This window comes from Cynoglossus semilaevis, chromosome 4 (genome assembly GCF_000523025.1).
Source record: "Cynoglossus semilaevis isolate Cse_v1.0 chromosome 4, Cse_v1.0, whole genome shotgun sequence".
In the NCBI taxonomy this organism is placed as follows: domain Eukaryota; kingdom Metazoa; phylum Chordata; class Actinopteri; order Pleuronectiformes; family Cynoglossidae; genus Cynoglossus; species Cynoglossus semilaevis.
Window position 1 is genome coordinate 15,535,739 of NC_024310.1, and position 9,750 is coordinate 15,545,488.

At 38.1% G+C, this 9,750-nt stretch overlaps 1 protein-coding gene across 1 annotated transcript in view; it reads left to right on the plus strand.

The window, feature by feature from the left end:
- The first annotated feature begins 3,133 nt into the window (after nucleotides 1-3,133).
- Nucleotides 3,134-9,750, plus strand: part of dyrk1ab (dual-specificity tyrosine-(Y)-phosphorylation regulated kinase 1A, b) — a 16,756-nt gene continuing 10,139 nt past the window's right edge. Inside the window, 6 exon segments of the mRNA XM_025054912.1 lie at nucleotides 3,134-4,087; nucleotides 6,526-6,595; nucleotides 8,068-8,264; nucleotides 8,494-8,586; nucleotides 8,687-8,875; nucleotides 9,725-9,748. Coding sequence (XP_024910680.1) covers nucleotides 6,586-6,595; nucleotides 8,068-8,264; nucleotides 8,494-8,586; nucleotides 8,687-8,875; nucleotides 9,725-9,748 — 513 coding nt within the window. The 5' untranslated portion in view covers nucleotides 3,134-4,087; nucleotides 6,526-6,585.

Genomic DNA, 9,750 nt, shown 5'->3' on the forward strand with positions numbered 1-9,750 from the left:
GAGACTGAAGAGTAACACAGTGAGCTCTGATGAACGCTCTGCTGCCATCCTGTGGTATCACTGCAGTCTGCAACGGGACCTTCAGAAATAAGTGGACATGATGTCAAGTTTGTCCTGCATCATCATATTGTGACATGACTTGGCTGATGTTCAATTGTCACAGTGTTTGGACCTGAGCCGTCTTGTGTGCTGTAGGTAAAACTCCCTGGGAGGTTATTGCACAAAAATAGAATAACTGAGGTAGTGCGTTTTGACCTATTCTTATCCGCGCATCTTGGCTTAACTGGTTGCTCGTGCGCCAAACCAGGATGAAGAGGCGGAGCTATGTCAAGTCGGGTCTAGATATTCTGGATAAGTGCGTGCTCACGGCGTTCTTGAAATTACCTCGGAATCGCCCACAGAATCACCGATGGGAAAATGGATGAACAGTCGCGCTTCGTAATACTGATAATAATACTAATTAACTATAATAATAATTCAATTTTAATAAGAATTCTTCTCATAATACTTAAGTAATACTAATTCACAATACTGGTGCTACAACAACAACAACAATATTATTAATAATAATAATAATTAGAACGAGTGTGGTCTTACACTGAAACAGTTTGTTGTACTTCCTATATGTGTGTCTTTGTGTGAAGGACAATAAAGTAGGAGCCAGTTCCAGCCCAGGCTGAAGACTTTGTGTGATAAATGTTATTATTAAGAAAGACCGGCAGACAATAGCGGACAGACTTGTTTGATTCCCTGTTCCCTTTGAGAGACTGTTGCCATTACAAATAGTCAACAGACAAATGAAATGACAAATGACAATATAAATGTAATATTTGAATAGGACAAACTAGCTGCAGAGGTTAAATCACCATAGTAACTAGGCTGGGTTTGTCCAGGCTTCGTGCAACCGAGGGGGTTGACCTCATATTATTCAACTTCTGTGCAAAGTAAGGTGCCCAGCAGACAATGTGTGGGGATGATGCAATGCTCAGTGGAGACTTGGCAGCAGGTGGACTCAAACCTGCAACTTTCCCAACCCAAGTCTGCTTCCTTAAGCACCAATCGACCACAGAATGTTCAGTTCAAGTACAATTATTAATGGATTTAATATTTCACTTTGATATGGGCACAAAAATGAGGAACTGATCAGTGTTTACACTTGTTATAGGGCAGTATGAGCCCAAACCCAGTTCTGACAGGCTTGAGATATTTTCACTGTCAAAAAGGTCTTTACTGTCATTGTACAGAGACAGTAGATTTGTTGGTTCATCCTGACACAGAAAAAAAACCCACAGTGAAATTTTGATTTGATAAAACACACATCACATTCTATAATTATGATCAGTAAAATATATGAAAATAATACAGGAATTGTTCGAAAATCAAAAAGGGGAAAGAATCGAGGTTAGTTATGTATTTATATGATAAATTTCTGCCAGTACGTGTCAGGTCTGTCTGTTCCTTCTGTCTGCTGTGTGGGGTAATCTGTTATCACACTCACCTGTGTCTGCAATTAGCCTCACCTATGTCACCTGGTGCTCCCTGTATATATACCTCTCTCCCTCACTCTGGCCTAGGTGGATCATTGTAAGTAAGTGACTGTCTTTGTGAGTGCCATATACTTCGTGCCAGTATTGTGTTGTGTTTTTTTGTTGTAGCTGTTCCTAGTTTGTTCCTGAGCAAGTCTGTTGCTGTGCTCAACTCTGTTCGTGTTCTCAGCTCTTCTCGACTTTGCCTATGCTTCTGTCCTGGTTTTTGTAATTTAGAATCTTGAAATAAACTACCTGCACCAGTCCTGCATTTGGGTCCTGCCTGCTTCCTGCCATGTCGATGCCCCCATGTGACAGTACGCCTCCCTTATGCTGATCATGGCAATGATGGTCTTTTTATATTATTCATAACTTAACTTAAATGTTGCTGGGCATCTCAAATTTTTTAGACGGAACATAAATAATATGACGCCCTTCTATGTAAACGTGCATAGAGAGCAAAGCTGAGAACTGCCATCATACTACAGTTTAACTCTGATTGGGGGCTTTGGGGGTGTTTTGTTAAGCCAGACATTGAACACAAAGCCTGGGTATGTTAAGCCTCCTTCACAGTACATGCTTTTCCCATTGGCTGCTGAGGTCTGAATGTATTTGTGCTTTCTCATACAGTCATCCATCTCCTTTTTGTGGCAAAGCTTTAGCATTTTACTGTCTTTTTGACATACACAACTTTTCTGTGTTTGTCCTTGTTATCACTTATACATTAGCAGCTCTAACATCACTTTTAGCGTATATACATTTCTTTCTCACACCTAAATTCCCGTTATCTTTTAGACATTTTGATATGTTTTAAACTTTAGCCTCCATTAACTAACTAGGTGGATTCACAGTGAACTGTTAGTTTACTTCTGCCAGCCTGAGTTATTTTGTTCTAAATTGACTAAAAGCAAAGGTCTTGGGTTTTATTGGGTATCTTTGACAGGTGAGTCAGACAAGTTCTTCAAGAAACGGAATGTTTGAGACTGGTCTGACCTGAAACCTTCAGGTGATAAACTTCACATGATAAACTCAATGTTATAAAGCAGACATTACAACAAATAAATAGGAAACTGTCTCATACACAAGAAACATTACTATATACTTCACCACAATGTTTTGGGATTTTTCCATTAACTGGAACAAATATATACGAGGACAAAAGAAATGTGAAATATATTTGAAAAAAAAGCCTTATCATTGAAAATTATTAAATACAGCATCCTTAAAGTAATATATATTAAAAATGTAATTGGAAATAATGTAACAAATAGACTTTGACAGATTTTGCTTTATATTTTATTTACATTAATTTCATATTTTCCTAATCTCATGCTTAGTATTTATTTTATATATATGTATGTATTTTTATTAACATCTGTACTTTTAAGCCAGTTTTATTTCGGTGAAGCTTTTTTATTTGTATTGTTTATACATGATGCATATTTTTGTAGTATTTTGTAGTATGTTTTCATTAACTTTAAGATGATTTTTTCATTTTTTACTATTGTAATTTTTTGTCATCTTATTTTGTCATCATTTGTTATTTTTTATGTCGTTTTTAATTTTGTTGTGTTTTTCTTTTTAACTCAAATATATTGTCGTTCCATTTCTAATTTATTTATTATTCCACTGACTCGCTTCCATTTTCTTCGTCATCGTTACATCCGGGAGTTTTGGGAGGGGGGCTACTTTTTGATCGACAGTTGCCATAGCAACAAGCTTGAGCATCGCCATTTTGTCAGAGGTTTTTTTTCCTCCTCTCTCTCTTCTCCAGCTTCAGTCTTTTTCAAACCTTCTCTCTTCCCGCCGGAACAATGCTGTCACTGGACCCACTTTTAACGATGTCGGGGGTAGAACTGGGTTCGTTGGATTTGCTGATAAAGAAGACGAGTCAGCGGTGTTTGACGTTCTAAAGCCGGGGGTGTTATAGGCTCGTTAGGCGGCGGCGGCGGCGCTGTCTCTGCTGCTCCTCCACCACCACTGGGCCGCTTCACTGCGCAGCTTTGGACCGCGCGCCATTTTGTGAAAATTGACACAAAAATTCCCAAACCAAAAATTTAGCAGAGGACACGTTTGTTTCTGCTGCTGCGCGCCCGGAGAAGAATCCGCAGTTTTACTGCGCTGTCGTGGTTTTATCAAGTCGACGCAGCGGGTGCTGGGTGGGCAAAAAATTGTTTTAACCGCAGTTTAATCGGAATCGGTTTATTGTAGGATCGTTAGCTGGAGGCTAACGGCTAGGTGGCTAATGCTAAAGCTGCGTTCACTCCAGTTAACCGGAGCTAGTTGCCGCTAGCATGCTGCTAATCAACAGCTGATGCTGGAAATAACAACAGTAGTATTATACAATCGTTTCTTAAACAATGACGACGATGTCAGTCAGAGTCGTTTCGATCCAGGGGATGAGAAACACCGGGCTGTCGGATTAAAACGGGACGCGGCGCGGTTTGAGACGTTGGACATTCGTCGCTGAAGCGTCAGGAAGGAGAGAGAGAGGCTCAAGCTGGATAAGTTTCCTCATCATACTGGCTATTGGACTTTAAATGAAGATCGTGCCATCAGAGGTAAGTGTTTTGTGACATTTCGTTTTCGCATTTTAACGCTGATAATTAGGGTGGACACGGCACAGCCGCTACTGCTGCTATGGCGGCTAGGCTAACAGTTTCTGAGGCGCTTTGGGTTCACAGAAGCAGCATCGCCAACATTTGTGTTTTCAGTCATGTCACGGGTGGTGATTTAACTTTAATTTATAATTGACATTGATGTGACGTTGTTAATGGCTAAAGGCTGTGAACAACTATGAGCGGTGAGAGCCCTGCTGTGCTAAGGCTGAAGCTATGGTTGAGTCTGATGTGAATGAACACTGTCATTGGTGCCAGTGAAGCAGATGTTGTTGTGCAGTTGCTCATGGTCAGAATCATTGCAATAAATAATTAGTCCACAGAGTGGTTTGTACATGGTGCAAAATGGGGGAAATATTCGTTGAATATTGAAAAAACACGATAAGATATATTCACATATATAGACACATGAGGTGAGTCGCAACACAGTACATACCCACTAGATGTTGCTCAATCTTACACAGTGTACCTTAAGATAATGTCACATAATGTCAGAATCTAAAAAGTTATGATAACTTTGTGGGGAAGAAATTTTTGATTGGCATTTGATATTTGAAATTTTTTTGCAACTCACAAATCACATGTGAGCTCTAATAAAAAAAACTCTAATTCTGATGTGGAGATTTTACCAATACCAAATTATATGAATTGTAAGAACAATTGCATTAAAGAGCAAAAGATGTAAAATGCTTGTTTTAGTAGAGTTTTAGTTGGAAGCGTTAGGTGATGAGAAAAAATAAATTACTTGCACATCTGAATCCAGAATCTGGCTTAAGTTTTATTGATATTAATCTACTTCCTGTATTTGTTTATATTCTTGCAGCCAAATATTTTTACAAGTACTGCAAATAATTTGTAATATTTGTGAAAAACATGCAACAGTATGGTTGATATTGTTGTAAAAAATTTAGTTAATTTTCACCTTCACTAAACATTTGAGAAAACAAATTTAGAATTCTTGATCTCACAGTTTGAGTTGTTCTCATATACCAGGAAAAACTTAGCCTTTTCCTGTGTGACCCCACAGTCAGATTTAGGTTTTAGTGAAATTAAATTTGTACATACATACATTTGTACACACATATATGGGTTTTCCAATTAAAAGAGCAATGACAACAATGTATATTTTCAGGTTGGCGACATTCAGCAGCAGTAGTTCTCTCTTATCATTACTGCAACATAATGTGCTGTAATTTAATTAACCTAAAATCGTAGTCTATCTTTAAAAAAAAGCCTGTGACTGATGTTTAGTATTAGCTCAGGTGGCTAATGATGACTTGTTGACAGGTTGCTGCCTGAAAACAGCATCAGCAGCTAAGAGCCATTTGAGTTGCTGCTGCTGATGGTGGTAATGATTTACTGCTGCTGCTCTTAGTTGTCCCCTTGTTTTCAAATTAAAACATAAACAGCAACAGGGTTTGTTGGAGCTAGTTTAGGTTAACAGGGTTGATCAGGGCGCTAACAGGAGCCTTAGCATGGCTGTCAAAGAGGATACATTGGTAGGAGATGAAGGGTGATATGAATGTAGATGTTGGAGAAAGGAGCAGATTACAGTTGAATATGCCTTTTAAATTCCAGCCGTGATGTTGTTGACATCAGCTGTGAGTAACGTGAACGTTAACACCATTCAAAACAGCCACACAAACTACACTGTGGGTCTGGTTTGCCTTTTACTTCTTGATTGGACTTTGATGCGATTGTCTGGTTCTATTGACACCCTAAAGAAGGACCCACTTGCAAACCAAACAAGTGGAGAGAACTGTTCATGTCTCAGTCCTGAAAACTGAGAATAGTGATTTAGATTTTTTGTTTTGAAGTGTGGTTGAAAAGTTGAGGTACAATGCACATTAAGCCTCATCTGTAGAGCCCAGCACGATCAATCATTGAGATAAATAATTGTCTGATTTGCCCTGTAGCCATGTGTTAGCATTGTGTCAGCTACTGTTGTGGGGGTGAAACAAACTTTGTCTTTTTGATTTCTCCTGTAATAATGATGGCAAGGCCTGGCCATTGCTTGTTTGAGCTCTGACAGTTATAAGGTAGCTTGGACATGCTGTGAGGGCATCCAGTGCCATGAAACCCCGTATTTACTGAACCTGGGGCATTTAATATTTGTATAATTCACTTTCAACTGTTTTGCTGATCAGTTGAGTCCGTATTTTTGTGTTTTTAACATTTCATTGTCAGGGCAGTGTCATGCTTTTCAACATTTATCCACAAGTGGTAAAAGTATAAAACCCCACCTTCCAACGGTGTCCGAAGCACTCACAACGTTATTTTTATAAGGAATTATATAGGAATTTAATCAAAAACAAAAAAAGTTGACTCTTGGTAAAGTTAGCTTCACATCGATAATGATATTATGTTTTTATTCTTTGTAGTGGGTTGTGGTTTGCTGCTGGACTCTCCTCCCGGGATGATATGAAATTGTACAGGAGACGATGCATCCAGGTTAGCTGCTATATATGTTAAATCTTTAACCTTGCTAACCGGTGGGAAGTGGTGAGCGTAAAATGCTTATTTACATTATTTTCTGAGCTGATATTGTGTCCCAAAAGTCACAGTATTTTCTCAGGGAAATAAATCTAAACAAACATTTTATGGTATTACTTTTATTCAATGTATGATCACATCCAGATAAAATATTAAGATAAAAATGTAAGTGGCTCAATATTTTTTTTTTTTTTTTTTTTTTACTGTTTGGATATTTCTTCAACAAATGTTTCATTTTTATAATACAATCAAGCCCAATTTAGGTGCTTATTAAACACACACTATTTATAGAAGATGTATGCTTGATACTGAAACAAAATATTTATAAATATATATTTTGTAGGAAGTAAAAATGGAGTCTTTGCTTGTGCCATATCGCCTTCCTGCTTCCTTTCTTCCTGTCACTGGAAGTGTGTATTTTTCCCTTTTTCCAGAGCTGGGTCAGCTTTCTACTGCTCTCAGATGAAGTGCAGGGCTTTTTGGGCTGTACAGCTATTTTGCTGTCAGCCTCTCGGTGTTGAAAAGCAGCGTCTAAAGTGTGCCAAAGTTCAATTTTATTTCTTGTTTATTTCTTGTTTTCTCATTGGAAAATGGGAGCAGCTCTGCCCTGGCAACAAAAGTAGGCTATTTGCATACTGCGTTGTGATTGGTCTGTGCATTGATGGGCTTGCCAAATCACGCTGTATCTCTGTGCTGATAGGCTATGCTAATTAGGTGCTGTTGCTGGGATTCTGAATAGTGGTTACTGTGTGGCCGCTGCTGAATTGTGTTGTCTGCTGAGAGATGCTGATAGCTGAACATGCTATTTAATAATTTTTTGATTCCTTCTGGCTGAAAAATGAAGGATGATTCACTGTACAGTGTGGAGATGCTGCATTTTCAGCCATTTTCACTCTTAAACCTGCTGCTCTGCTCCCTTTTCTTCACAAAGGTTCATCTTTTGCTGCTATATTTTTATTTGTCTACCTTATTCTTTGATTTATTTTATCACTCAACACTTTTAACAAAAGACTCTGAATTAACCAGATTTTTTTAAACAATGGAATATATTACATGATGCTTCTTTCCATCTTACACTTTTTTCTCCTTTTTACAGATTTACATTAAACATTTTAACCTACATATATATATGTATGTATTGCAAGGGTAAAGTGAAAGTGCATAATCAAAATGTTACATATATGTTTCTTTTTATGGGGAAAATTAAGAGATATTTGTGTAAAAATGACCCTCTTTGAAGTGCACACTAATAACCTTTTTATGTTAATTCTGTACCATGCTGGTAAATTAGTTCACCTTTTATTAAAGGGCCACTATCCTCATATGTGATGTTAAAGAGCAGGGTATTTGCCTTTGTCATATGCTTTGTTTGAATATGTTGTAAAATTAATTTTCAAGTTTCACACTAGACTTTAATTTTTCTGAAACAGGAGGAGAGACTTCAGCATGCAAACCTTCGTCCGTCCGGCTTGCGCCCTCTTTTTCTTTACACACTGCTGGTCTTCAGATGGCTGCTCCAATGCCCCATACGCACCAGCAGTACAGTGACCGCCACCAGCCAAGCACTGACCAATCTGTTACGGTCTTACCGTACAGCGACCAGACATCACAGCTCACTGCCAATCAGGTACTATGTTCATCATACCCAGTGTTGGCTCCTGTTCTTTTCCATTTTTTTCTGTTAATGTTTAGTTTAAGAATATTTGTTGTACAGGAGTTTAATAACAGCTGATCAGCTCCAAGTTAACTGTCTGTGCAGAAACTGCTGTAAATGTATTTATGACTTCACAGAGGCCTGGTCACTTATATGTACTTTGTTGATTCAAATATATATATTTTTTTGTGTGACACTTCAGAGGCACATGCCCCAGTGCTTTCGTGACCCAACTTCAGCTCCCCTGAGGAAGCTCTCCATTGACCTTATCAAAACATACAAACACATCAATGAGGTGAGTTTTTGTTTTATTTAGCTCCTACTCCTTGTTGCTGTCCTCAAACTATAAGACCTCCAAACATCTGTCATTGTGTGTGTGTTTTGTCCATCGGTAGGTGTATTATGCAAAAAAGAAGCGACGGCACCAACAGGGTCAGGGTGAAGACTCCAGTCACAAGAAGGAGAGGAAGGTGTTTAATGATGGCTACGATGATGACAACTATGACTACATTGTCAAGAATGGGGAGAAGTGGATGGACCGCTATGAGATTGATTCCTTGATAGGAAAGGGATCCTTTGGACAGGTACTGGATTTTGAATAGTACAACAAAGAGCATTTTATGAAGAGTTTTATTTGTCTTATTTCTGTGGTACTTTTGTCCTTCAGTTTTCTGTAGTCCTCAGTTTTTGTACTGCTATAGTTTGGGTTAGTTTGGGTTTTACCATTGTTTTTTGGCAATTCAAGAGTGAGTCAGAAAGTCCTCAGACAGATAATTATCATTCCTGGAGATGTCTGACGTAAATGACTAAAAACAGTTCAGACTGGTCTCTGTTTCTCCATCGGCTTTGACAAGTTTTATTATCATATTTTTGTTTGTTTTGGGCTATGTTACCTGTTTTAGTTTTTTCAAATCAGCGCAAACATTACATTTTGAACCGAGCTTAAGTGGAAACGTCTATAAATGACTGACATTCATCAACAGGTTTGGATCTAGAGTCATCAGTTGTTTTGCTTCTTTTCCTAAAACTGAAAGAAAATTTTAAAGGAAGTGGATTTTCAGCTCTCAGAACAGACTCAGAAGCAGGTTGTGACCTGGTCTCATGGCTTTAGTTTTGGACAAGCTGAAGTTACGTTGTTGGCTAATCTTAACTTTTCCCTTTTTGTCACCTAACAATAAACGGACACCTGAGACAAAAAGTCCTAAATGTTGAATGATTTACAGAAACTAGCCTAATACGGCTACTTTGAATTCATATTAGGAACTAGACTCTTGCATTTCTGTTTTGATAAATGGACTTAAAAAATTATTTTGAGGGGAAAAAAAAGCTGTTTTATATATTTAAAATGTATAATGCTTGTAGTTGATGAAGCAAACATTTGTATTTTTAAATTTAATCTGCTGGTGTCTGTTAAACTTCTTTGTTTCACTCAGGTTGTGAAAGCATACGATCGAGCAGA